The 24,922-nt window shown below is 45.7% G+C and overlaps 1 protein-coding gene across 3 annotated transcripts in view; it reads left to right on the top strand.

Moving 5' to 3' along the window:
* EPB41L4B (erythrocyte membrane protein band 4.1 like 4B) overlaps positions 1–19,985 on the top strand; it is a gene marked incomplete at both ends in the record, with an annotated part of 124,772 nt that extends 104,787 nt beyond the window's left edge. The window contains 6 exons of one of the 3 annotated variants that reach the window (XM_084236140.1): positions 3,280–3,457; positions 5,036–5,113; positions 11,470–11,586; positions 14,003–14,071; positions 18,824–18,969; positions 19,916–19,985. In XM_084236140.1, coding sequence (XP_084092266.1) covers positions 3,280–3,457; positions 5,036–5,113; positions 11,470–11,586; positions 14,003–14,071; positions 18,824–18,969; positions 19,916–19,985 — 658 coding nt within the window. Of the gene's footprint in view, positions 1–3,270; positions 3,458–5,035; positions 5,114–11,469; positions 11,587–14,002; positions 14,072–18,823; positions 18,970–19,915 lie in introns of all 3 variants that reach the window. The other 2 variants (XM_084236142.1, XM_084236141.1) reach the window with 2 other exon arrangements.
* Between the last annotated feature and the right edge of the window lie 4,937 nt (positions 19,986–24,922).

Here is a 24,922-nt window from a genome sequence, read left to right as displayed (position 1 = left end):
GTGCTGCAGAGGTTGTGGATTGCTTCATAGTATGGCACCTAACCCCTTGCGCCACCAGGGAGGCCCTACATCATTATTCTTGAGATGCAGACATATGTTTGCACACACTACCATTTTGACTGTTTCAGTATTTTTAGTTCCTAAGCCAGAATTATGTGTGCTTAGGTTTTTAAGATGCTTCTCCAAGAGCATCGTGATATTCAAGAGCTCTGAACAAGCTTTCAAATTGCTGCTTTTAAGGATAAACAAAAACCTCAGCCATGTTCTTTCCTGGAAATAAGACATAGGAAGGAAAAGTGTGACTACTATGAAGAATAAAGGGAGAAGCAGAACTCTGCAAAGAGTTTGAGACAGATGAAGTGTCATTTATATTGGTACCAGGTGATCTGTTTAGAAAATGACAAACTGCTTCTTTTACTTCCTCTTTCCTAGTTATTTAAACATAAAAATCTAAAAAGATTCAAGCCAAGACAAAAGGCCAAACAGAAATGTGATCAGTTTCTTGCAACCACGCCATCAAAAATAACCAATGTCCACATTTAATGGCCATGACCAGACATTTCTCTATGCAGACATATTACTAAAATAGAAAGAAATCATTTCAAAGAAATATATTGTACTACACATAAATTTTTACTCATTAAAATGTTGTTTCATGAATTTGCCCCAGAAGCAGAGGTAAAAGTATAAGACTTGCTGAACTTTAGATATCTATTTTTTTGTCCCAAGATCTGTTAAGACAAAACATTAAACCATTGTGAAACTGGAATCTTTTTCAGCTTTACACAGAATCAGTTGACTTCTTGCTCTGTAACTTTAGCTATGTTTTTAGAATGGCCTTTTATATAAAATGAAATAACAAGTATGCTTTAAATTTGCAGTTTTTTTAGTGAAGTAGAAAGAAAGGTTAATCTCACTTCCACTTAACTAGCTATGTGACCTTGAGTAAGTGTACAGCCTGCCCCTGAGTATTATCTGACTCTGAAGATGGAGAGCATGTCACAGGTTTGTTATAAAAATCAAACAGGCTGGGCCTCCCCGATGGTGCAGGGGGTTATGTCTCAGCACTATGAAGCTATCCCCAGCTACTGCAGCATGAGTTCGATCCCCAGCCAGGGAGCTGACCCACATGGTGCAGCAGACCTCTCCTGTATCACCCACTGCTCCCCTCAGCAGTGTATTTCAGTAGATCCACCTGTTCTGCTTCCCACTCTGTCTCTGGTGAACCCTCTCACCCTACCCCCACCCCCATACCTCTGGCCTATACCCCAGCTCTTGTATACATAAATAAATAAAATAAATCTTTAAAAACTACCAGTTGGGCTAATGCATGTGTAACTGGTCTGACTTCTCAGCAGGGAACCAAATTCATGGTGTCTTTTTTTTTCTACTTATTCAAACCCCACTTGTCCTCTTTATAAGTAAAAGTCTTAACTCTTCCTTTTGAAGTGTATTCTATGGGGTATGGGATAGAATGATCTACCCCCCCCCCCCACCAACCTCCCAGCCCTGCTCAGTCAGTACCATCCACAGCCACATGTAGTGATGCCCTCTTGTGGGACCCTGTGCAAGGCACACTGACACCCACCGGGGCGGTGGGTGGGGGGCGTTTCACCTACATTGTTTTCTCAGACTTCATCCTGAAACACCATCCCTGTGCCAGGGTGGCTCCAGAAGCTCCAGGGGAAGAAGTGTGGAGGAGGAAGTGTGTGAGTCCCCATGATAACCCTCAAGTTTAATGATTTGCTAGAAGAACTCACAGAATTCAGAAAAGCTGTTACACGCGTGGCTGTAGTTTATTACGCTGAAAAGATACAGATTGGAATCAACAAAGGGAAAAGGCATAGGGTGTGGGGTCCAGGAGAAACCCAGCCCATGCTGCCAGTATCCTCTCCTAGCAGGACTCACGTGGGTGGTGCTGAGGTCTCCCGACAACATACGTGACATCTTGACATATTGCCAACCAAGCAAGCTCACCCGAACCTTGGTATCATGGGTTTGTACTGGGAGTCAGTCCTGTAAGCACGGAATGCCCATGTGACTGACCTTAATTACTCAGTCTCCAGCCAACCCAGGGGTCAGTCTGATACCCCAAGCCCCAGGCATTCAAAACAGGTATTGACCATATATCCCTCTGCTAGTATAAAATACTCAAATATCATAAACTGGCCCAAAATCCCAGACACTGTTAACAGGCAGGATAGTTCAAGGGCCTACGTGTTCTCCCTGGCTTCTTGTCTCGTGTCCTTGTCTATGTGATTCATCCTATCCCCTCAGAGAGGTTCTAAGACCAGAGCTACTTGGCTCAGCAGATTGTTCATCTCCTCCCCATAACCAGTTTATTATATGAGGGACAGTCGCTGTTAGGCCACAAGAGGGGCTGTTGTACCCTTCACTTAGCGTGGTGGTTTCCTACAAACCTGGCATTTACCCTCCTAAGAGAGGCCCATCAAAATTATGTCCCTTGGTTTTGTGGTTCCTCAAAAACTTAAACATAGAACTATCATACAATTCAGCAATTTCATGCCCAGGTGAAATTCCAGTCCAAAAGAATTGAAAGCTGGGACTCAAGCAGATATCTATACACCCATGTTCATAGCAGCACTACTCATAATAACCAGAAGGCAGAAACAACCCAAGTGTTTCATGAATGGATAAATAAAATATAGTCTATCCCTACAATGGAATATTAGTCAACCATAAAAAGGAATGAATTGTTGACTTAAGTACAACATGGATTGACCTTGACAATATTATGGTAAGTGAAATAAACCAGACACAGAAAGATGTATGTTGTATGATTCCACTTATATGAGGTACTTAGAAGAGTCAAATTCATCCAGATAGAATGCAGAACAGATATTACCAGGGACTATAGGGAGGGGGGGCTAGGGAGCTCTTGATCAGTGGGTATAGAGTGCCTTTTGGGGATGACAGAAAGTTGTGTGTATAAATATCAGTGATGGTTACACAATATTATGCATGAATTTCATCCCACTAAATTGCATACTTATAAATGGATAAATTGATAAATATTATGTATACCTTTCCATAATAAAAAAAAATTTAATCTCTTGGCAAGTGACAGAAGGCCCAACACAAATTTGCTTTGGCAGAAATGTCAGGTTATCAGATCCTATGAGCTGGACATCCGGTGGACATCTGTTGGGAGGCTCCCAACCCCCACATGGTGTTCCCCCCTCCCTGCCCTTCCTCCACTTCCCACAACCTGTTTATTATTGTAATGAGCAGAGCTTCATGTGCTTTTAGTAACCGCAGTGATGAAGACGACCTCCCTCCGGACCTGGCTGAGGCAGTAGGAACACCCACCGCTGCCACCTCCACCACCACAGCCACCACCACACAGGTCTCAGCTCCGCTGGCATCTCCCAAGGTCCACAAAATCAGCTCGCCTCAGAATTCTGAAGGCCAGGTTCAGCTGTCCCCAGGGGTCAAGGTATGGGCCAAAGCCCCAAGAGGGAACTGCACTCGCTGGGGCTCACTGGGAACTAGTGCTTGACCTTCATGCGCATTTACATTTTGCATCATCCACTCCTAAAACAACAGTAACAACCTCCAAAGCATGCTTTTTGATATAATCTGTCCCTGAAAGATAAGCTAACCTTTTGTGAGAAACAAAGAGTAGGATATAAAACCATGTATACTCTGCCTTAAGGGAAATTAAGAGATTTTTCTAGGGCAATTTAATTTTAGAATATTCCTATGAAGATGTTACACCACTGTCAAGACAGAAAGCAAGAGCAAGGTCTTTCCCCTCATAATGGAAAATAGAAGTAAAAACAGAATTGTGTCCCCATTCCACTCCTTATATTGAATAATCTGTATGAAGTTTAAAAATCAGAAATATTTTATATGTTGGTTTGAAATTTCAAGAAATTGCCAGAGATGGGATGAGCTGTGACAACAGCCTAAACCAAGACATTTTTCTTGGTTTTGACATCCCCCACCCCTAGCTGTGGTCACTCCTCAGCAAATGTCCACACACAGCAGAACCATTGCTCTCCAGGAGAGGCCGGGTCAGAGCTGGCTCCACTACAGGCCCCACAGAGGAGTGGTGTGTGCTGTCCCCAGGACCTGTTGCCAGCTGCTCTTTTCACTCCCCTTGTAGTCACTCCGCAGTCCTGGTTTCTGCAAGCCTTCATCTAAAATGGCAATAAGATCTGCCACCTGCTTGGTTCATGGGCTAGCATGGGGTCCAGGGGAGGTGCTGTGCGAACTGGGTGCCCGAGGCCTCTGCAGCCTCTGGGGTCTCCAATCCCTGAACAATTCTCATGCCCCAGGCCAGTCTTCCCCTGGCTCCCTCCCCAGGTGACCCCTGGAATGAGTACCTCAGTTCCTCAGCAGGAGCCTGGCTGGACCCCTAGCCAGTGACTGACCAGGACAGAGGCTCCCTGTTCTTCTCTGGTCTCCTCTTGCCATCTCAAGTCAAGCTCCCTCCAAGGTGCAGTCCCTCGTACTGTTTGTCCCAAGTGTGGACACAGGCTCGCAGCACATATCCCACACCAGGGTAAGCCAGACTGGAACACGGGCAAACAGAAGGGAGTTTGGTGAGGTGTGGGTGGCATTCTGCCGCAGACCTCAGGGCTCCCTCTCCTGGCCGCCTCCTGCTGGCACCAAGTTGGTGGGGCTTGTTTTCTCTCCCTGAAGAACAGACCTCAAGGCTCCTGCTGTGACCCCCCAGGGCAAGAGGAAGGCTTGTTTTCCCAAAAAATGATTGTTTTCAGAGCTGGCACCCTCCCGCCCTAAAGATCTTCCTCATTGTTGTGCAGATGAATTTAGCTCCTGGGTCCAGGATGGAGTCTAGCTCTTCCTTGATATATTCTTTAATGTTTTCCCTCCCAAGGTGCTGTCAAGGAGATACTTGGAGCACTTAGTAAAAGTTGTTTGCTGCTTTAAACACCACAGTTCCCCACCCTACACCCTCCTTCTATCCAATTAAGGTTTCAGTAAACATGTAGGGTTTGGTCTCAACGGACTTGCCTCTAACCTGGGATATTTTTATCTGCCTTCACAGAGCCCCTCTGACCGAGGAGGTGCCTTTACCTTGGAGCCAGGCGATCTCCTGATGGATTTCACAGAAGCCACTCCTCTGGTAAACTTCCCATTTTGCTAAAAGCAGAACAACCTCAGACATAGAAATGCCTTGGCAGTGGGACAATGGACAGAGGTGGCCGGTGCTCTTGGGAAGGCACTTCCTCTTGTCCCATTCCCAGCCTGGGGGCTCAGGGGTCAGGCACCAGCTCCCTCCAGCTGCCTCCCTGCATCCTGGAGGGTGGCTTCGGGGTCCTGCCTTGCCTTCTGCTGCTGCTGGAGCATTGTAGGTGCTTGAGGTTTGGCTTCTTGGCAACCTGTCCCGCACCCCGCATGCCCTCCCAACGGGCAGCTCTTGCTGTTGCTTCCAACAATGTGCTCTAGTCTGAAGCATGGACCCGAGGCCTCACCACAGCTTTCCAGGCCCCACATGCCTTCCACCATCCTCCATCCTCTGCATACAGGTCTCCCCTTAGGGACGGTGACCCTCGTGGGACTCCTACAGGTGAGAAACCCTTTTAGAGGAGAGAGCACTAAACCAGCAGTCACACAGCCCAGACCACTCCACTCTCTGCTCTCCTCCTTAAAAGCCTTGTCATTTAAGAATATAAAGATGTGAGGTTTTACTAATATTATGAGATGACACAGGCAGATTTGAATGTACCTTTGGCTCAGCTCAACCTAATGCCTAGAGCACTTGGGCATAAATCAGGGCCCACACCTTTGGAGTGTGCGTCAAATCTGAGCCAAGTCAAAAAGCACTGAGAGTTTACCATGTACCCGGCCATGTGCATGGCTCCCCGAAGAGACAGACCACTTGAGGCTGGAGGGGACCAGGTTGATGAAGGGCTGGGGTTGGCAGCAGGGCTGTGAGAGGATGCTCAGGGGGAAGCCAGACGTGGGAGCCATTCAGGACCAACTTTCTGGAGGAATTGGGGAGGATAGCAAGAGTTTCTGGAAGACTTTCCAGAAATTTGTTCCCTTTCAAGAAGGAACAAATGAGGCCAAATGTTGTACTGGCTTTGGGCATGATGCCATTCCTGCCTCTGCAGGCACCAGGAACTCAACTGTGGTTTATACGGTTTCACTTCTGTGGCGAGCTGACCCCAGCCACGAGTGTGAGTCAGCCCCTTTAGATAAGCAGCGAGAACAGATGGTGAATGACACCTTTCTCGGGGAGACTTCACGGCTACTCCCTTTCTGTGTTCAAGTAGATGGAGCCAAGATTGTTCATAGATGCAAGGCCTCTTCTCCCTTGCCCTTCAAATAGGGTATCCCAGAAACAGGGGGCCTTCCCCATCAACTTGCATCTTCACGCACATAGGAAAACCACATCCCAGAGTGGGGTGACCACTAGGGCTGAACCAGAGCACAACCAGGTGTCCAGGCTCCTCCATGACGCTTTACACTAGATTGCACTGAATGGCCTCCTCTTTAGGAATCTTACCACTCTGGAGAAGAGCAATGCCTGGAAAGGACTGTGTTTGAAGCCCTTCTCCAACTGGTAAAGTTCAATAAAGTTCAATAGAGGAAGGGCCAGAAAGAGGAAGGTAACCTGGGCCTGGTGCTACCTCAGTTTCCCGACTGAGGCCTTACATCCTAGGAAGGTCACACTGTGGGAAATGGAATCCTGGGCAGCGACCAGAGGACATCTAGTCCAGCTGGAGGGCAGTATCCCCCAGAGGGACCTGGGAAGCCCTAGGCTACAATCTGAGAGCCTAAGTTCCTAGACTCAGGTTAAAGAAAACGTGCCTGGCAGGATTAGAAGCCAGTGGGGAAAATGATCTCTCTGAGTTAACTTCTTGAGCAACTTCCAGGCTGCTAAAATATCCTGCAGTAAAAGCCACACTAGAGTCTGTATAAACTGCTGCTGCAGCACCAAACCTGTCTGGGGGCACTGGGCTTCATGACACAGGGTTTTAAAGTATAAGTAGGAATTTGCCAGGTGGAGGAACTGGAACAAAACATTCTGTAGAGGTTACAGCATGAGCAAGGTGCTATTTCTTAGAGGGCCCAAAGGACCTCTAAAAACCAGGATCCTTATCAAAAAAGTACTTTGTAGCATGGACAAGAGTGGTGGGATTCACTTGTGTTGTGAGCCCAGCTTGTGGATTTAATTACCCCATATTTTCTTTATTTGAACATAACAGACTGCAATTAGAAAGGAAGCAGCATCTGGCAGGGACAGAGAGGTCCCCTGACCTGAGTGCAAGTGCCTGCCAAGTGACTCTCCAGCCTCTCCTTGCACTCCCTCAGCCACACAGAGCTCATTCCCTCTCCCCCAGACACCCTGTTTACCTCTCTGGGTCGCTCTCACTTAGCTCTGAAACTGGGCCCAGGATGCTGCACCATCCAGGCACAGGGCAACTGTGGTCCTTGTACTTCCCCAAGACACAGCTGCTGATGTCATTTGTGCAGTCTGCAGTGAATAGGTGTTCTCAGGATGAAGCACCCTTTGTCTCGCTGGGTGAGTCTGAGGAGTTAGTGCATCCAGAAGGCACGCAGGCATCCTGGAGTTCAGGCCAGAGCCTGCTCCTTTTGGGCTTTCCTCAGCACTGTTGGCTTTGACCTTACTTTACTTCAGTGTGCTGACTTGTGGGTCCTGGAGAAGAGGAAGGACTCACCTAGCCTGCTTGTCCTTTTGCTAGTCTTCACCATCTGCTCCTCCCAGTGGCATAGAAATGCAAGCAGCTGAGCTCTGCTTACTGTTGGGGTGGTTGAGAGATGTGGCATCTGTGTCTCGGAGGTAAGGAGAGACTGGACTGAGGGTCCAGTCTCACTGGACTGCATCATGGATGCCCTCGTCAGAACTGGGAGGTCAGGGAGCTGGAGAGATAAGAGTGGGCCAGGCTGCCTCACATTCCACCCCACACTGTCAGAGCTGGCTTACCCCTTAGGACTCTTAATCTTATGATCTAGTCTCTGTGTGGAGTGGTTTACAAAGAAGCATAGTCCAAACAGTTGAGAATAATAAAAATACTCAATCTTTAACTGGCCTCTCTCAAAAATCATGAAAAATAATTAACACCTCTGCCAACCCTTCTTGACTCTTCCTTTGCTCCTTAATTCTCTGCACCTTGCAGTATTCCAGATACTCCCATCCTCAAACTCTCTGCAAAGACATTCTTTCCAGCTTCACTCTTGTAGCATTTTTCCTCTGCTTTTCCAAGTCTTGTCTTCTCTAATCCTCAGCTCATTAATTATGTAGCTCAATGTGGCATTGAGTCCTACAATCCTGCAGCTTGGTGTTAGCCATTCCCAGAATCTACATCAGAGACCATCACCAGCTCCACATTGCTGCTTGAGATGGAGACCTGGGTCATGAGGGTGGCAAGGGAAGAAGACAAGTGAGGGAAGGCAGCACTCACGCTGCGCTTGGTAGTCTGTCTTGGGTATGAGTGAGCATGTGCAGTGGGTGAGGAGTTGACATTGATCGGGGGAGGAAAGTTGGAAGCTGACCCTATCTGGAAACACAGTCTGCATCCCACTCCAGGTCAGTCATGCAGCTGCCCTCCTCGAGCACACAGACCATCAATACCTATGTCTTCCCTGACCCTCAGCCTTTCCTTTTTGGGGCTTGTCCTTCTCTGGCCCCCATTCTTCATGAACCACTCACCTAGCCACACAGCAGTGCTGGTCAGGAGTCCGCGTGTCAGGGAGGAGAATGGTCTGGCCAAAGGCAGGTGGTGCAGGGCACAGAACATGGCTTGGGCTGGGTGTCAGAAGAATTGGTTTTCCCAATTGGTTCTTATTTTGAAGGTTGTGTTATCAGGAGGGCTAATGGTTGATCACAGATCAAATCAGGATGCCTTTTCCACCTCTCTGGGATTTGATCCACGTTTCTCTGGGCCCTGGGAGATGGAGGGTAGTGGGTCTAGTTTGTGATGTCATCTTCTTGCTGGTATGTCTGGGGCAGTCTCCGTTTCTCCCATGCCCTGTGGGTGGGAAGATATCACTGTCCTGCAGGGATGTGAGTCCCCATCTGCTGGACACACCACAGAGCCCTCTGCCCTGGGAACTAACACCTCCCCAGGTCCACCCGAGGAGCGGGGCACAGGTCCTCTCTGCTCTTTAATCCCTAGTCTCCAGCCTCAGTCCATGGAAAGGGACACCAGGACCCTTTGCACCTTGTTCCCTAGTCTCTACCCCTCCTCCTCCCACTCCATCTGACTTTTCTCCCCCATCCTCAAGCTGGTACTCCCTCTTCTTATCTGTGTGATGAAAATATCTTACACATTTCATCATCATTTATTTATGCCAAAGTCTTTTTGTGTTCCAAGGACTCATAGTTCAAAACTCAAAAGTAGAACCTAAGTTGCCTACATGTGGGAAAAACCCAAGGAGGAAAGGAAATCGCGGAAGAAAGAAATAAAATGCAATTTCAAAATAGTATCCTAGTGTGTTAATTCCTGTTCAATTACTAAGTTTTGAGAGTGAAAAACGTTCTTTTTAAAAAAAAAAAAATCTCCCCTGGGCCTCCCCGGTGGCGCAGCGGTTGAGCGCTGGGTTGCGAAGCTGCCCGCAGCCTCTGCAGCGCCGGTTCGATCCCCGGCTGCTCCCCGGCCACCGGAGGAGGGTCCCACATGGCGCGCAGACCTCTCCTGCCGCCCGCTGCTCCCCTCAGCAGTGTACTTCGGTCCTTCTGCCTGCTCTGCTCCCCGCTCTGGCTCTGGTGAATTCTCTCACCCTCCCGTGCTTCTGACTGTACCCAGTGCTTGAATGAATGAATGAATGAATGAATGAATGAATGAATAAATAAATAAATAAACTCCTCGGATGCACATTTAGAACAGTCAGAAATGCTTGTGGGATGGATCATTTCTTTACCATAAGAGTTTAATGATGGGAAAAGTCTTACATCATTCATTATCATCTTCAACTAAGACACAGGTGACTTGCACATACTTTGGCCACATTTGGCACACATGTACATGTGTACCCACGTGTCTTGGTCATGTTTGTGCCGGGTTTCATTTTCATCAACAAGCACACAAGCCTGCTGTTATCTGCGGGCTAGCGGTCTCTGATGCAGGAACCTGGAGGATTCATGCACTGGGGCAGTTGTGAGAACTGAGCCTGGTGACAGGCAGGAGCCAGCTTCATGCAGACCTTGGATGCCGTAATTATAGAGCGTGGGATTTATGCTGGAGACCAAGGAGAGCAGAGGAGGGATTTTTAAGTAGGTTGGTAAAACTTAACTTCAGGTAACTAAATGGACTCACTTGTTTCTGAAGAATGGATTTAGAAACAGCCAACAAGAGGATCTAGAATTGTGAATTTAGATTTTGCAAATGCACTTTGTGCTCCTTCCAAATTTAAATAGTCGAACACGGCTATTGTGAAGACATGTGGTTATAAAAACCCCTTGGAAATTACCCAGGACTGCACAATGGTAAAGAGGCTGAAGTTAGATCAATTTGGAGATGGAAAAGAGGCCTGCAATTTTCTTAATCATTTTTCAATGAAACTTGCCCAGAGGCTGTGCTTTCATGGTTATGGCAGGATGATACCGGCTATTGAAGGAAAGCCTTGAACTAAAAGATGTGTGTATCTATTCTCTAGAGCAAATGGTCCCCCTGAAACTCCAACTAACCCTGTCAGTGGCCCCACCTAACATCAGAGCTTTCTCTCTGTGCCATCCTCATCCCCACTGGCACAGGCCATTGGACCTCGGCCAGGAGCTTGGCACTGTTTAGGGTTGGGGAGGGGGACCTGGTAACCCATGTTCCCTGACATTTTCTTCCAGCATTTGGTATCTTCCAGCTAAGCAGCAAGGACCCCACGCCAGTAGGTGACACCAAGATTCATGGGCAGGGCAGGGCAGCATGTTTTCTGAACACTGATAACAAAGCACCATGGCAGATCAAATCCTAAAGTCTGCTCCTTCTTGCTGATACATCATTTTCCCTGAACATTCTGTGGGATGTGACTCACCTGTACACCATGATGTGGGCCCTTCCTTTGGCAGAGTACAGGAGGGCCCTAGGCATGGAGGGCACTCAAGAGTGTGGCCACTCCCCACATTGCTTCCATGACCATCACTAACTCATCGTGATTCTCTTCTGGCTTGGCCAACGCTTTTGAATCCTCAACAGCATGCCAGGAAACCACTGCCAGTCCCATGCAGTTGGCACAGCAGATGCCCCTACGTGCCAGCCCCGAGAATGGGGTTTTGATGGGTCGTTGTGCTCAGATAGTGGAGAAGACAGACGAGGGCTGGAGAGAGGCTGAGAGGAGGGAGGCGGGAGGGGCTCACGCAGTTCCAGAGGCTGGAAGTAGGCTGCGGGTGAGCAGTCTGGAGTTGATGACAGATCCGTCTTGCACTGTGCTATCTTTCTCTCCTTCCCCTCCCTTATCTCTTCTTCCTCCTCCCCCTCTCACCATCCTCCTCCCCTTCTCTCCTCTCCTCGTGAGCAGGCAGAGCCCGCCAGCGCCCCCTACTGTGCCCACTCTCGCTGTTCTCCTCCACTCTCTCTCCCCATGAAGGAAGAGACCACTGGAGTTTGCATGCACCCTCCAATCAAAACAAGGCTGGTAGGTACCCTGGCAGGGAGAGGGGCCTGGCCAGGAGAGGTGAGGCGGGCAGCAGCCACCAAGCGACGGCCCCACAGGGGTGAAAGCCCCAGATCTCCGCAGGAGCCGTGCTCACAGGTGCTCTCACTCCAGGAAGATGCAGAATTTGGAGACCAGCCAGCTCCGGTCACACTGGGACACACAAGTGTGGTCCCCCCGGGCCCCCCGGATGTCTAGGTCTTGTCTCTAGGTCTCACGTTCAGGGAGGGTTTGTTTTCCTAGAGCTTGGATGAACTAGATGCTTTTGCAGAGAGAAGAATCTTAGTTGCAATTCCATTGAAATAAAAAACTTTAAAACTTGGCTTTTCCTGCTGTTTATCAAGATAATAGTATGAGCTTTACGACTTAAAAGGAGTCACCCATTTTCCCAACTTGGCACTTTTTTTTTTTTTTCATTTTTGCATGGTTCCTTCTTATATTTATTCACAGTCGCCCATTATTTTACACAATGAAGTCGGTGTCCATATCATTTCCTGTTTTTCTCTTTTCACTAAAGGTTGTGTTGCTATCTTGTTACAACATTCTACATGACTGTGTATATTGCACCAAATTAAAGGTCCACCGTTCACCTAACAGATTCTTTACTGCCGGATGTGCATTTTGTCTCCAGCTCATCACTATTTGTGAGAACACATTAGCTTGGGTGTCAGGTATTTCATTTCCTTAGGCTGGGTTCAACATTGTGACATTGGCTTTTGTTCCCTTATGCCACCTCACGGTGTCCTCAGGAGATATAATACATTTTGTCACAGCTGAGCAAACAGCGTAACTGTTCGGAATATATTTCATTATAGAGAGTGGGTATAAATAATTCTCTGAAGTTGCCAACTGTATGCTTCTTTAATAGCCATAATAACCCTCTTTTTTCCTTCTACTTCATGATGGTCTGAGAGTTTCTTCTGTACGTTTCTTCCTATGTTGCTGTGGGTCTCAGAACACCATGTTGACCCATTAGGCCGAGAAGGTACCGCCTGGCTCACCCTGAGTCCTCTCCCTGTACCTCAGTCTGAAGGCAATTTGGGTCTCATTTTTGCATTTCGAGATGTTTAGAGACCAATAAGAGTTTGGGGGAGGGGGGTAGGCTTGGCCTGGACATCTCAGAGCACACGGGCAAGGTCATTGCCATTCTCAGATTGGTCCAGATCTGCACCACCCGCTCAGAAAACCTTAGCAGATTATAGAGACTGGCTTGATGTGTTCTTGCTCTTCCCTACCTTAGCCTCCATTAGACTCGAGGATATCGAGGACCTATCCCTGGTTCACATTCTGGCCACTGTGATTACAGCAACGAGAGTCCTGGGGGCCTGGACTCACTAGCCCAGAAAGCATTCCCTGTCTATTCACTTTAGCTCGTGGACTCCTGGTTAACTCTGAGCAATAGAGGGAAACCTCAGGAGCCCCTGTAGGCGTGGGGTCCCTGGGCTCTAGGCAAGATCCCAGGAGACACAAAGGCTGCTGTGGGTGGGCCCTGGTAGCCTCAGTGCCTTGGCTGCAGCCCTCTCGTGGCAGACAGCACAGTACGTTCACAGGCAGGGGTGCAGATAATTCCTGTGCCCCAAGGGTTGCAGACAGAGTCCTCAGCCCCTAGGCCTGCTGGTAGTCCTTTAGGCTGGCTAGAGAAATAAGCACCTCCCCTCCCATTCTCTAAGGCCTCCGAGAGACCAAAGACAAAATGACGAAGAGAAAGAACTCTTTGGCCATACACCACTACCCAATCACACTGTATCCACCCCCATCACACCGCCCTGTGCCGCAGCCAACCCCAGCCCTGGCACTTCAATCACCAAAGGCCACAGTGGCAGGATTCTCACATGCCTACCCGGGTTTCCCCTCTGCTGCCCAGAGTTTACCCAGAGTCCACTAACTGAAGTGTATGGGCAGCGAATGCTTCTGGGCTGATGAGTCCAGCTGCTGGGTGCTCTGGCCACTGTGATAGACAACGTCTCAGAATGTGGCCCCTCAGCAGTGTGTACCCCATGCCCCACACCTGGGGAGCAACCATCAGCAGGCAGCCCTGGCCTGCCTCGTTATACACCCCAATCATGGCCTTCTGTGGATCAAGGATGTAGGGCCCAGCGTGCCCGGGGAAGTCCAAGCTAACCGCCGTGGAGGGAGTAAGGCATGGGGTGCCTCCCAAACACGAGACGCAGCCTGTTGTCCCTGCTGACAACGGGCTCCACGGGACAGTATCGGGCGCAGGTACAGCCAGGCAGCAGCGCTCCTGAGAACCCTTTGTATGTTTCTTTCCACCAGCACTGAAGCTTCTACGTACGTTCCCCCGAATCCTTCAGCCTGGTTTTAAAAGTGCACTGCCAGAGATTTCAAAACTTTGTTTTCTGATCTGAAAGTAACACTCTTGTCTTTCTCTTTTTTGAAGATAAAAACATTCCCAGCTGACGCAGTGCCCCCGTTTCCTGATCCTTTCATTACAGGGCCACAGTTTACTGTAAGTAGACCTAAAAAACAGATCTGTGTTTTCAAACATTGTTCCCCTGTGGCCTGCCTTTCTGTGGAATGCCAGACAGAAACACCCACAGCTTCTTTTGATCACTGTGGGGTTGGGAAGGAGCTGTGGTTTGGGGGTCTGCATGTTTTGGTGATTTTATTTCATTGAGGTCAGCTTCACACACATACAATGAAACATTGTAAGGGACTATTCAGTGACATTTAATACATTTACAGCCTTCCAGCTATAATCTCTGTCTAGTTCCAAACATTTTTGGCACCCTCAGGGGAGAACCCATGCCTGATAAAAGTTGCTCCCCATTCCCCCTTCCTTCCAGCCCCTGCCGACCGCCAGTCCGCGTCCTGTCTCTCTCCATTCGCCTAGTGTGGATATTTCGTACAAATGGATTCATGGGATACGTGACATTTTGTGTCTGGCTTTTTTTCACGTAGCATGTCTTTGAGATTCTTTTTGAGGTTCATGCCTGCTGTAGCACATGCCATGACTCTTTTTTGCTGGGATAATATTCCCTTGTATGTAAATACCACGGTTTGTTGATCTAATCCTTCATTGAAGGTATCTGAGTCATTTCCACCTTCTGGCTATTGCGAATAACGTTGCTGTGAACATACAATCCATGAATTTGAATCCATGTTTTCAGTTCTCTCGAGGTTGGCTCTGTCTTGATTATGGTGCGATCTTAGGTGAGTCACTGTACCTTGCTGGGCAGCCGGTCTCCTCCTATTGAAAGTGGAAATAGCCATATGCATATCCTCGTATCTGGTGGAGGCAAGGATCACAAGGGTTCAAGAACTTAATAGTACTTGACCAACCACAGACCATCCCACAGATGCCAACTGTGACTGTTGTTTCTCAAGGCTGTAGAGGCAGGGTGGTGTAATTAACAGGAGCAGGTAGTCATGACAACCAGTTTTGTGTTACCACCTCTCTGTGTCACTAGGCAACTTATTTAAACTCTGCAGAAATGTTCACAGGTTTGTTAACATTTAAATCCTGTAGTTTCTTCATCTGCAAAATAAGAGAGTCTGAGGATTTTCAGGCTTCTTTTCATCAACTCAGCTCTCTAAATGAAAGTGTCTGAGCAGCTCACTCTGGAATAGGCTGCTGTGTGGAGCAGAAGTGGGGAGTCCAGGGTCCCCTCCTCCATTCCGTCAGTTCCTCTTCCTCCCAGGAATCAGTTTGCTGTTCCTGCAACCAAATGATCCCTAAGGCGCCTTCCAAATGCGCCTGACCAGTCCGGAGGATCCATGAGTGGGCTGTGAGGGGGCCCAGGGGTGACGCAAAGTACATTCTTATGAGCTGGATGGTGATCATCACCACATGTGCCTTCAGCCACATGGAGAAGGAGGGAAGGAGGAAGCAGTGTCTGATGCAGAGGTAAAAACAGGTGCGTGGAACAGTCCACTTCTAGGTTCTTGAGCTGCTCAGGACTTGCCCTTTCAGAGCTGGAGGACGGAGACAAGGGCGCTGGGCCAGGTTGGTCAAGGCTGCTGCCCCAACCTTCATCTGGCCCTGCAGTTTTACTAGACACAGTTCCCCAGCTGGAAGCTCCTGCTCCGCTTGCCTCAGCTGGCTATGGCGGGCACTCTGGCCTCCTGCCCAGCCTTGGCAGTGCCGTGAGACACCCAGGGAAGCCCTTCCTGAAAAGCTGGGGGCCAGGATGGAGCAGGAAGCCAATGTCAGAAACCATGCTGGGCGTTTTAAAATCTGGGCAAGAGTGACTGGAAGGCAGCTGGAGCAGGAAGAGGGAACAGCGTGAACCAGAGTCCTGGGGCAGGAGGGACCATCCCACATTCAAGGGACTGAAAAGAAGGCCAGTGGGGCTAGAATGCAGGGAGGAATGGCGTGGGGCATCAGGGGCGGTAGGGGAGGAAGGCAAGGACAAACTCCAAAGGGTAAAACTTTGCTCGAACTTTGTCGGCTGCAGTAGGCACTCTGAGCTGTAACTAATGGCAAGTCTTTGAAGGACACCAAGCAGGGTAGTGACAGTGGAATAATCCTGAGGTTGCAATGGGAGAAGAGTTGGTCTAGGCAGAGTGGATTCTGGACAATAGTCTAGAAATTTAGGACAATAATTCAAGGAAGAGAGGACAGAGAGCTTGACTTAGTGTTTTTGATGGTGGAGGTGGAGAGAAGTGCACAGATGGGGAGATAATTAGGAGGTTGATAGAAATTGAGTTAGATGAGGGAAAGAAAGATCGAAAATGACTCCAGAATTCTGACTCACGGAATGCGGACAAAGATGAGGAAACCTGCAAGAAGACGGGACTGGGAGAGAGAATGAGTTTGCCTTTAGCCGTGATGCATTAGACATGCCTTTGAGATATTTCAAAGAAAAGGTGGAAACAAAGAAAAGGCAGGTGACTATCCAGGTCTGTGACTCAGGAGAGAGGACTAGATTGGAGATAATAATTAGGGAGTTACTAACAGCGTCCTAATTGAAAGATGAGTACTCAGAGTTGAGATTTAATGATCTTAATAATTTTCACTGTTACTCCAAGGTCATTCTGAAATGAAGCTGGCTTTTTTTTTTTTTTTTGCCACTTTGAGTGCATGGTAGTGAAATATACCATGACTGCTGTGTGGTTTGTTGCTACTACCTAGCTCCCTGCTAAATTGGCAATTTTACCCACCACTGATTTTGTAGGATCAGTGTGAATTTCCCTCTTTTTCTATCAAAAGTGGCATCAAAAGCCCAACCTCCACCCTTGTCACTGAAGCAATAAAATAATTTTTTTACCCCAGTTCTTGTTTCCAGAAGGATGGACTAAGTCATGCTTTAAAATGACAGGTTGAATTTCCTACCCATCTGCATGTTTGTCGTGGGTGGTCTGAGGACTTTGCTGTGTGCTGGCCTCTTTCCGGGACCTTGTCTAATGGAGCAGCTGCCATTTGGAACGTTCCTAGTCACAGTGGCAGAGGGAAAGAGGAAAGGGTGATAAATCACATGCTGGTTCTTAGACCTTTCAAAGGAAATGAAACATGGTACCTCTGCCCACATTTCCTTGGCCAGAGCAAATCCATGGTCATGCCTAGCTTCAGAGGGGTAGAAAATGCAGTCCTACTATGTGACTGGTGAGTGGTGAGCCCAGGTGCTTGGTGAGCCACACAGGTGACTCTGGCAGCCAACACCATGAAAGTTCTCTGTGGCAGACAGCAAGTGTATGAGACTCCTATTCTCAGGGTCAATTTCTTTGACATTGCTCCATCCCAGGCCAGGTCAGTTCTCCCTCTGGAAGCAGGTGTAAAACAAACAGGTTTGTATTTCTCACCAGTAGCTTCAGGACCCATCAAAGGATAAACATCTCTCTGTTGTTCAAGGCAGAACCACAACTTTAGAACCACACCCTTTAGAATCACATCTCAACATGGTATTTTCAGTGGTTTTCCATGTTTTCCTAGGAGGGAGGACTCATCACTTTGCTCATTTGATGATCAAAGTCTCTTCATTATACCATGTGATCAATTTCCCAGAGTTTAGGGCTGGGAACTTGTATGACAAATCACATTTTCAATATATAGCTAGTATTAGTCAAAGGATATTGACCAAACTAAAAGTATACATCGAAAAAATACTATGAGCAAATACATGAATACCAACAGTAAGGGATTATGGGGATTCATCATTTATCTACTTCTATACACCTTCTAAGTTTTCTGCATGTTTTCTTTTTTTTTTTTAAAGATTTATATATTTATGCATACAAGAACTGGGGTACAGGCCAGAGGTGTGTGTGTGGGGGTGAGAGGATTCACCGGAGACAGAGTGGGGAACAGAACAGGCAGATTGACTGAAATATACTGCTGAGGGGAGCGGCAGGCGAGTCAGGAGAGGTCTGCTGCACCATGTGTGTCACCTCCCAGGCCAGGGATCGAACTCTTGCTGCAGTGACTGTGGATAGCTTCGTATTGCTGTGTCTTAACCCCTCGCGCCACCAAGGAGGCCCCAATATTCGATGTTTTCTATAAAAATAAGCATAGCATGATTTATAAAGAAAACAACAAATATATCCTGTCCAAGTCAGGCAATGTACTGAGTGTAATTGTCAAACTTTACCATGTGTCAGAATCATCCAGAGGTCTTGTTAAAGCACCGATTGCTGGACTTCATCCCCATTCTCGGACCTTAGATGGGGCTGAGAATTTGCATTTTCACCAAGTTTCAAGATAGTTCTGATGCTACTGGTCCAGGGACCATACTTTGGAAACCTCGGCTATGGTGATAAAAAAATGCCAGTTATGGGGTCAGCTAAATGCCGGTTCCAAATACTTGTTCTTAACCCTTACTAACTCTGTGGCTTGGGAGATTACTTAACCTCTCTGTGCCTCATTTTGATTTTTCATAAAATCAGTTCTGAGAGACGCATTTTTTCCCCACCTTTTAGCATCTCTGACATCAGAATGTTCATTACAGCGTGACAAAGTATGAATATTCACAAATATTCGCATTTTTCTTTTTCTGTGGTGCAGGCAAAAATGGCACACCTTACAATTGATGGGGTTTAAGATATAATGAAATATAACCTCTATCTCAGAGGATTGGTAGGAGGTAATGAATGTAAAATGCTCAGCATAGTATCTAACACAAATGTGATATCATTTAATAAATGGGAATTGATTTTAGCTACTATTAAAAAAGAGAAACTATTTGTTAAAGCATAGGGAGCAGCTGACTGTGTGAAAATGGAGCCCAAATTGAGATTGATTTCCTCTTTTCTGTTTCCTCTCCAGGCAGATTTTAGAGACAGTAAATCACAGTGCTGTCCTGGCCAGTCTTCCCCGCTCATTCCAACAGCGACCCTGAGGCCTTTGACAGAGACCAGCTCCACAGTGCAGACCATCTACACCACCCGGAAGCCTGTTTCTCTGGCAGCCAGGTGAGTGATCAGCAGGTCCTGGCAGGGAGAAGAACACCAAGGTGAAGTGTAGTAGGTCATGCTGGAATGGTCTCTTCTTGAGAGCATTTAAGCAGAGACCTGAGGTGATAAGGGGGCAAGCTTGGCACAGCCAGTGCCAAGGCTTCTGAGGTGGAGCGTGTAGGGGCCAGATTGTGTAGGACCTTGTTGGCCATAGCAGAAAATTTTTATTTCTACCTCGAATGCAATTATTTAAAAATAATTGGCTTAATAATACTCGGTTATATCTTAGAAGATGTGTACTTCCTCTGTGTGTGTGCGTGTTTATACAGTAGAGACAGGTTCTATTAGTAGGCAACTGAAGCTGAGGACCAAAAGTCAGAGGTACCCTCTCAAAGCAGCCAATTTTACTTCACTCAGTTTGGTGTATTGAAGCGTGGAGGGAAACTCTGGGTGAAAGTGCAATATGTTTTAAAGAACTCTAGCCACTGGACATCTTCCCATTCATTCAAAAGACTTCTGCTGAGTGGTTGCTGTGTGCCAGACCCTGTGCTGTCCTTTGGGGTTTCAGACATGAATGACACGTATAGTCAGTTCGCTGATGAGTGGACCCTTGAGGAACTCTGTCTGATGGAAGAAAGCCATAGGGAGTCAGAAAATTTCAAGTTGCCATAATGCTAGCAAACACCAGGGGTCCTTAGGAGCCTGAAAGGGAAAGTCAGGAACTGAGATCAAGAAAGAATCTGGGTCAGAATGTTCCTAACCAATTCTGGCTTGGTAATGCCCAATTTGAGTCCATTTTTTGCTCAAACTCTTGAAATTCTTCAATGGGAAAAAAAGAAGGGAGAGAGAAAAGGAGAGAGGGAGGGAGGGCAGAGGATAGATCTGGGAGATAAACTTTAGCTGAATCTCCTCTAATAATCTTGGGGGGAGTTATCTCACCCTTCTGTTACCTCCTCTTTTTCAGTGCAGAGACGCTCCGGCAAGAACTAGAGAGAGAGAAAATGATGAAAAGACTGTTGATGACCGAATTGTGAAATTCTTCCCTCGTTGCCTGGAGGATGGCACGGTGCCTTCTGTCCGTTTTCTTTCTTCGGGCTTTGTGTGCTCACTCTAGCACAACATACAATGCGTGTGCTCTGTTTGCCCGGTCTCCATGGTTAGTTGAAGCCAACTTGTGGCTTGACTTGTATTGGAAACGTTACTTTATGTCTCCTGAGTATTAGAGTTTTTCTACTACTCATTGTAGTTGAGACAGAATTTGATAAGCCTAGGAGAAGAATATGGGGAAATGGGGATTCCTTTTCAGAAGTACCTGTGTGTGTATATATCAGTAACCACAGGGATTAACATGGCATGGAATCCTTTACTATCAATCACAACCACGATTTTGTATGATGGAAACTAGCACCAAGCTTTGTTTGTTAAAGAGTCATTTTTAATGAGAGAATAATTCCTTACTGCTGATTTTTTTTTTCATTTACACTGGTAAATACACAGATCTTAAAATGTCCTTAACATTCATTTTTATTCAAACATGAGTAGTGAACTAAAAAAGAAAGTTGTAACCACCAGGACTGAAAGTACTTCAGCTTCACTTGAAATATAATTTATCTTGTGAATTTGTTAGATACAATTTTATTTGGGATAAACAAAATTCATCGTTGAACTCAAAGTATGGCTTCAATTGTCTAAAACACCCTTCCAAGGTTGAAAGGATTCAATATCAAGATTCGTTTGGGTGTCCCATAAGGAAAACTATTTCTAAAGTTGATCAATTCATGTCCTGTTGATAGAACCTTGACCAGAAGAAACTTTGCTCTCTTTTTATATTGTTTCAAGAAATGTGTTTTTAGATTTTTATTATGCACTTGAACAACTTTGCAGGAATAAAGAAACCCCCTAACCATACACTGTCCCTTTAAATTGTTTCCCAAGCTTTCTCAATATACCCCCCACCCGCCTTTTTATGTAGCTCTGGCCATCTGGTTGTTCTACATCTAACACATATCCCCTCTGATCAGCACAGATCCTACACTCACCACTTTAAATGTCTTTGTATCCATGTAACTCGATTAACCTCACTTCTTCCCATTATAAAACATTTGCATTATATCCAAGTTTTCACTCTTATAAATAGTGCTGCTATGAATGTCTTTGTAAAAACAAAAACAAAAAATATTGATCCTTCATTTGGACTTTTCCCTTTGGAATATCTCCAATGAAGAATTACAAGGTGAAAGAGCATGAACTATTTTATAGCTCTTGTTTCATATTGTCAGATTGCTTTCTAGAAAGATCCAATCTCTGGGTTGGAAGGACCTTAAAGGTCATTTAGTTCAACCCCCTATGCCCTCTGAATGCTTGAATCCCCTCCACAATTTATGATGCCACCAGCAATGTATAAGCATTTCTATTTACCAACAGCTCTGCCAGTGTTGGGTTTTGCCATTTTTATTTATTTTCGCTAGTTTGATAGATGTGTATAGTTGTTCTTGAAAGGTTGTTTTACTTCATCAGTTACTAGCAAGGCTGAGCACTTTTCCATGTGATGATTTACTAGCTGTATTCCTTTGTGTGTACAATGTCCATCCATTTCTTATGACCACTTGTTAAGTGGAATTGATCACGTATATTTGTATCAGAACTGTATTTTTATGTTGTATTGTATAGTTTGCTCTCCTGTCCCTATCCTTAAAACTGAATGGTGCCAATAATTTGATACTAATGATTATTAAAAAAAGTAATGCCTCATTTACTAGCATTGTTGTGAAATGAGGCAGGTAAGCAAATATTCAGATAACAGAGGATTAACCCTTTAAGTGCTGAATCTTTAAAATTTTAATATTTTTTGAGGGAAATCTTTCTAAAATGTATTACACACTTCCCTGCCTTAGTAAACAGAGTATTCTGGAGAGTATTTAACCTTTTCTTAATGAGTCACGGTCATCGTTATGAACATCAGTCCCTTTTGTACCTTGGTGTGGTGCAGTGATGTCATCAGGAGCTTTCAAAATATGTGGGGCTTGGCTTTGCCTCTCACGGACCAGTATGCTCTTCTCACTGATGGCTTTTACTGCCGTCTGCCGTTGGTGAAGCCATCTTAGGGCAGTCGTGGCATTTGGGACCTTTTACCCCCATGCTCCATGACCCCTGCCTGTACTTGTAAGTCAACTCTAGCTGTTCTTAATCTCGTGCACATGATACAAAGTGTGTTCCTGTACAATTTGGAGGTGATATCTGTGTCAGGGCTGTCGCCTTTTGTCAACCCTCCACTCGCCTCCTCCTCCAACCTGCTTCCTGACTCTTCTGCTCCCACTTCCTGCTCTCCGGTGGGCAAAACTGAAGTTTTCTTGGGGAAGCCAGGAAACACAGTGTTCCATACGTGTCAGGTTGACTTTGCTTCTTAGGAGGGTGCATGGGCTTTTGGCCGCTGTTTTCAGGGGGCGCTAAGCCCCCTGCTTCTTCCCCTCTTCCCTCTGGGTTCACAGATATTTTAGAAGGTTGATGTCACTTGAAGTCTGATTACAGTCTGGCTGTTACTGTATGTGAAAACCCAGTACCTTTGGCAGCTCTACTCTAACCAGTAAAATCAAGAGGATTCCATGGTTTTGGCAGTTGTCCTGGTTATTTGCCTGCTTAAATGTCTGATGGGTGCTTGGCATGGTGACCTGAAAAAATGACATTGTGTGGGGTGCGTTCACAAGGACAAAATTGATTTGGTACAATTACTTCACCTTTTTTTATATACTTAAAACCAAAACAAAAGCCCCATAAGGTCACACAACACACACGTTATTGGGGGCTGGGGGATCAGCTTGTAACATAAGCCACAACAAGGATTGCCAACTGTGAGTCAGAGTCCTGGTGAGCATGGAGGTCCCTGCAAGGGGCCTGGAAATCCTGACCACAGGGGGTTTGCAGACTGGAGACTGAAAGGGGAGCCTTTTGTTTGAAGAGTTTAAAACTAGGCCCTACAACATTCAGAAGAGCCAATCTGAATGTACCCCAAATTTTATGTTCCCCAAATAGCACAGGAATATTCTCATATCATCTTTATCTTTTCTTCACCGGCTCAAAGATCACATTTTTTTTTTTTAAAGTTGAAATAAAATTCACCATTTTCGCCATTTTAAAGTGTATCATTCAGTGGTTTTCAGTATATTCCAGTGTTGGGCAATATTACCAATACCTAATTCCAGGACATTTCATCCATTCCAAAAAGAAACTCCATATCTAAACCATTAGTGGTTCCCTCAGTAACCACTAATCTACTTTCTGTCTCTGAATTTCTGTCTATGGATTTGTCTATTCTGGACATTTCATATAAATGGAATCATACAACATGTGGTCCTTTTGTGACCAGCTTCTTTCACTTAATGCAATGTTTTCAAGATTCATCCATGTTGTAACATGTATCAGAATCTCATTCCTGTTCATGGCTGAATAATATTCCATTGTTTGGATTGTCCATGTTTGGTTTATTCACTTACCAACTGATAGACATTTGGGTTGCTTCCACTTTTTGGCTATTATGAATAATATAAACATTTGTGTATAAGTTTCTGTGTGAACATATTTTTTCAATTTTCTTTGGTGTATAAATGAAGTTGGAATAGAGGGATCACATGGAAAGTCTACGTTTAATTTTTTGAAGCTGCCAAGATCACCGTTTTTATTCTTAAGTAATCAAAAGTAAACAGAAAAGCACATGTTAGGCAGACAGAGGTCTGGGCAAATCTCTTACTGGCCAGGTACCAGATATAGCACTGATTTGGGGGGTGGGAGTTAATAACAGAAAAAAGTTGTTTTATAAAAATCACTTTGATGAGAGGAGAAAATAAAGGTGCTGTCTTTCTTTTAAAAATGAAAAGGAAATGCAGCTCAGTTTCATCTCTAAATTCTCGTTTGAAATAAGCCAGGTCTTATTTCACTTTAGATCAGAGTGGTCAGGGAAATTTCTTGCCTAGCTGTGCACAAAGGAGAAAATCAGAGTATTTCTTGGCCACTTGGTGATTCACATTACTGAATGAAGCAGAAGATCTCTGCAAAACCTGGGATGTAGGCAATTTGTGCTGAGGATGTGAGCAGGTCTCCCTCTAGGGCTTAATCTTGTAAGAAAACATAGAGAATAAGAAAATCTCCTGAGGTAATTTAAATGGATGGGGGATAACCTCATGAAAATATGCCAAGTTACTAGGGAATTGGAAACTAAAGCGGGTTTGAAAACCCTGGAAAGGCATGCAGAGTTTGAAAGACCTGGAAAAGCAATGGGTATCTTCTCTAGAAAAACCCACGCATCACTACATTTATTCCAGCACTTTCACAGGATCCTCGCACCACCCCTGAAGACCATCATGGACCCCAGGTCCTTGATTATACATAAGTAATTGAAATGCACAGATTATCTGCCTGCTTCATTTGGTTTCAAAGATTCCTCCATGCCTCCCTCTCGCTCTCTGTGCATTCATTCTCTGCCAAAAATAAAATAAACTTGAAAAGTTTACATGGTTTTATTAGAACCATTTACTAGAAGTATTTATGTTTTATCTGGTCCCATCATTTTTAATTGTAGTAATGGAAATGAAAGAAATGAGAGGACGGTAATAGGTAACAGGTTAGATTCCCGAGCCACAGAATCAATACTGAAACCAAAAGTCCAATACTTGCTATTTTTGGGCTAAACATTAGCCTACTTTAAACTGGCTTTATCTTCCCTGGTGTGCAGGAAGAGAAGAAAAGAAAGGCTTTTCAATTCAAAGAAGGGTTTTAAGGATACTACTTTAACAGATTTTCAATCAATTATTTTTTGTATATTAGAACGTTATGCATTGCAAAGCTATGTTTTTTGAAAAGAAGTCTCTGATTTTGTGATTATAGGTCATCTTATCTTTTTCAAGCAATAAATATGATCTATTCTTGCAATAACAGTTGTTTGGAGACCAAATGTAGCTCAAGGTTTTCATGCCTTCCA

Source organism: Talpa europaea (genome assembly GCF_964194135.1).
Source record: "Talpa europaea genome assembly, chromosome: 7".
Taxonomy (NCBI): Eukaryota; Metazoa; Chordata; class Mammalia; order Eulipotyphla; family Talpidae; genus Talpa; species Talpa europaea.
Note: the sequence above shows the minus strand (reverse complement) of the source record. Positions and strands in the feature narration are given on the sequence as shown.